Consider the following 1,119-nt stretch of genomic DNA (forward strand, 5'->3'; position numbering starts at 1 on the left):
ATGTATAAATAAAGACATTTTTAATTTAATATACTAGTCAATTAGTTATATATTGATCCTAAAAATATGAATGAGTGTTCTAGGAACGTGATAACATTCACCCCTTTCACCTAATATTTGTCTAGCAGAGCAACAAAATATATTTATATGTACATTTAAAACAAAAAAAGCTACATAATAATGTTAAAAAATTGAATGGTGACATTATTGTTGGATTTTTTGACACCAGTTTATGGAATATTTGTTAAACAATTTTTGTTTGCGCAAATACCCATCAGATTTTCTAAACATTTCATTAATAAAATATTATATTGTTTTGTTCATTCATATATTTGTTTCATATAAATCATTTTTCTGTATTCACGCTGAAATATCACTATGCTTTACTTCAAAAGTCATGCCTAAAAAGGTTCACGCTGGAAAAGCTTGTGATGTTCACTGAACCGATTATTTGTGAATGATGTCTTTCTATTAAGACAATCATTAGTAAATGAGATGAGCTGCAGGACCTGGTTGCAGTAATTCTTCACCAGCTGGAACACAAAGCCTCGGTCCATCAGAGACATCAGGTCATACAGGAAGAAAGCCAGGCTGATGTTAACCTTCTCTGCCTGCTCCAGTTCCTGAAGACAAATAAACACACACATCTCTTCTCATTAGCACTGACAAATAACATTCCTCCAGAAGACCTAACCTCCAGTTTGTCTCATGTGCTCCATGTTTACTGAGTTACCAAACAGTTCTTGGATTAGATTATGATCTGTTCAGATGGATTCAATCACCTTTTGTTGTTTTACTAAAATGTTTCCGATCTCAGCAGTCACCACGTTGACAATAGTGGTGATGTCATCTTTGAAACGATCCGAAAATCTATTCCTTCGAGGGACTGCCTTCTTATCCAGCTGAGACACATGCTGACTCATGCTCTTCACCTGGAGTGTGTGCGTACAGACAATGAGAATTAGGGGGGAAAAAAGCTCATACACAACATCTACAGAGCATCTTATATGTGAAGCTTCAAGGACAGCCAAAGCTGGTTTGCTCAGGAACATGTACATATTCAATCACCACCAACTTACAAGAAGTTCAAAGAAGAACCAGGCGTATTTGTAGACGTTC

At 35.7% G+C, this 1,119-nt stretch overlaps 1 protein-coding gene across 1 annotated transcript in view; it reads right to left on the reverse strand.

Moving 5' to 3' along the window:
- LOC107579817 (dedicator of cytokinesis protein 8-like) overlaps positions 1 to 1,113 on the reverse strand; it is a gene marked incomplete at its 3' end in the record, with an annotated part of 2,994 nt that extends 1,881 nt beyond the window's left edge. The window contains exons 1-3 of the mRNA XM_016265610.1: positions 1,080 to 1,113; positions 783 to 932; positions 502 to 623 (exon numbers count right to left, since the gene is read on the reverse strand). Of these exons, the coding sequence (XP_016121096.1) occupies positions 502 to 623; positions 783 to 923 (263 nt within the window). The remainder of the gene's footprint in view (positions 1 to 501; positions 624 to 782; positions 933 to 1,079) is intronic.
- Between the last annotated feature and the right edge of the window lie 6 nt (positions 1,114 to 1,119).

The sequence above is a fragment of the Sinocyclocheilus grahami genome, unplaced genomic scaffold (assembly GCF_001515645.1).
Source record: "Sinocyclocheilus grahami isolate Dianchi unplaced genomic scaffold, SAMN03320097.WGS_v1.1 scaffold20452.1, whole genome shotgun sequence".
Lineage (NCBI taxonomy): Eukaryota > Metazoa > Chordata > Actinopteri > Cypriniformes > Cyprinidae > Sinocyclocheilus > Sinocyclocheilus grahami.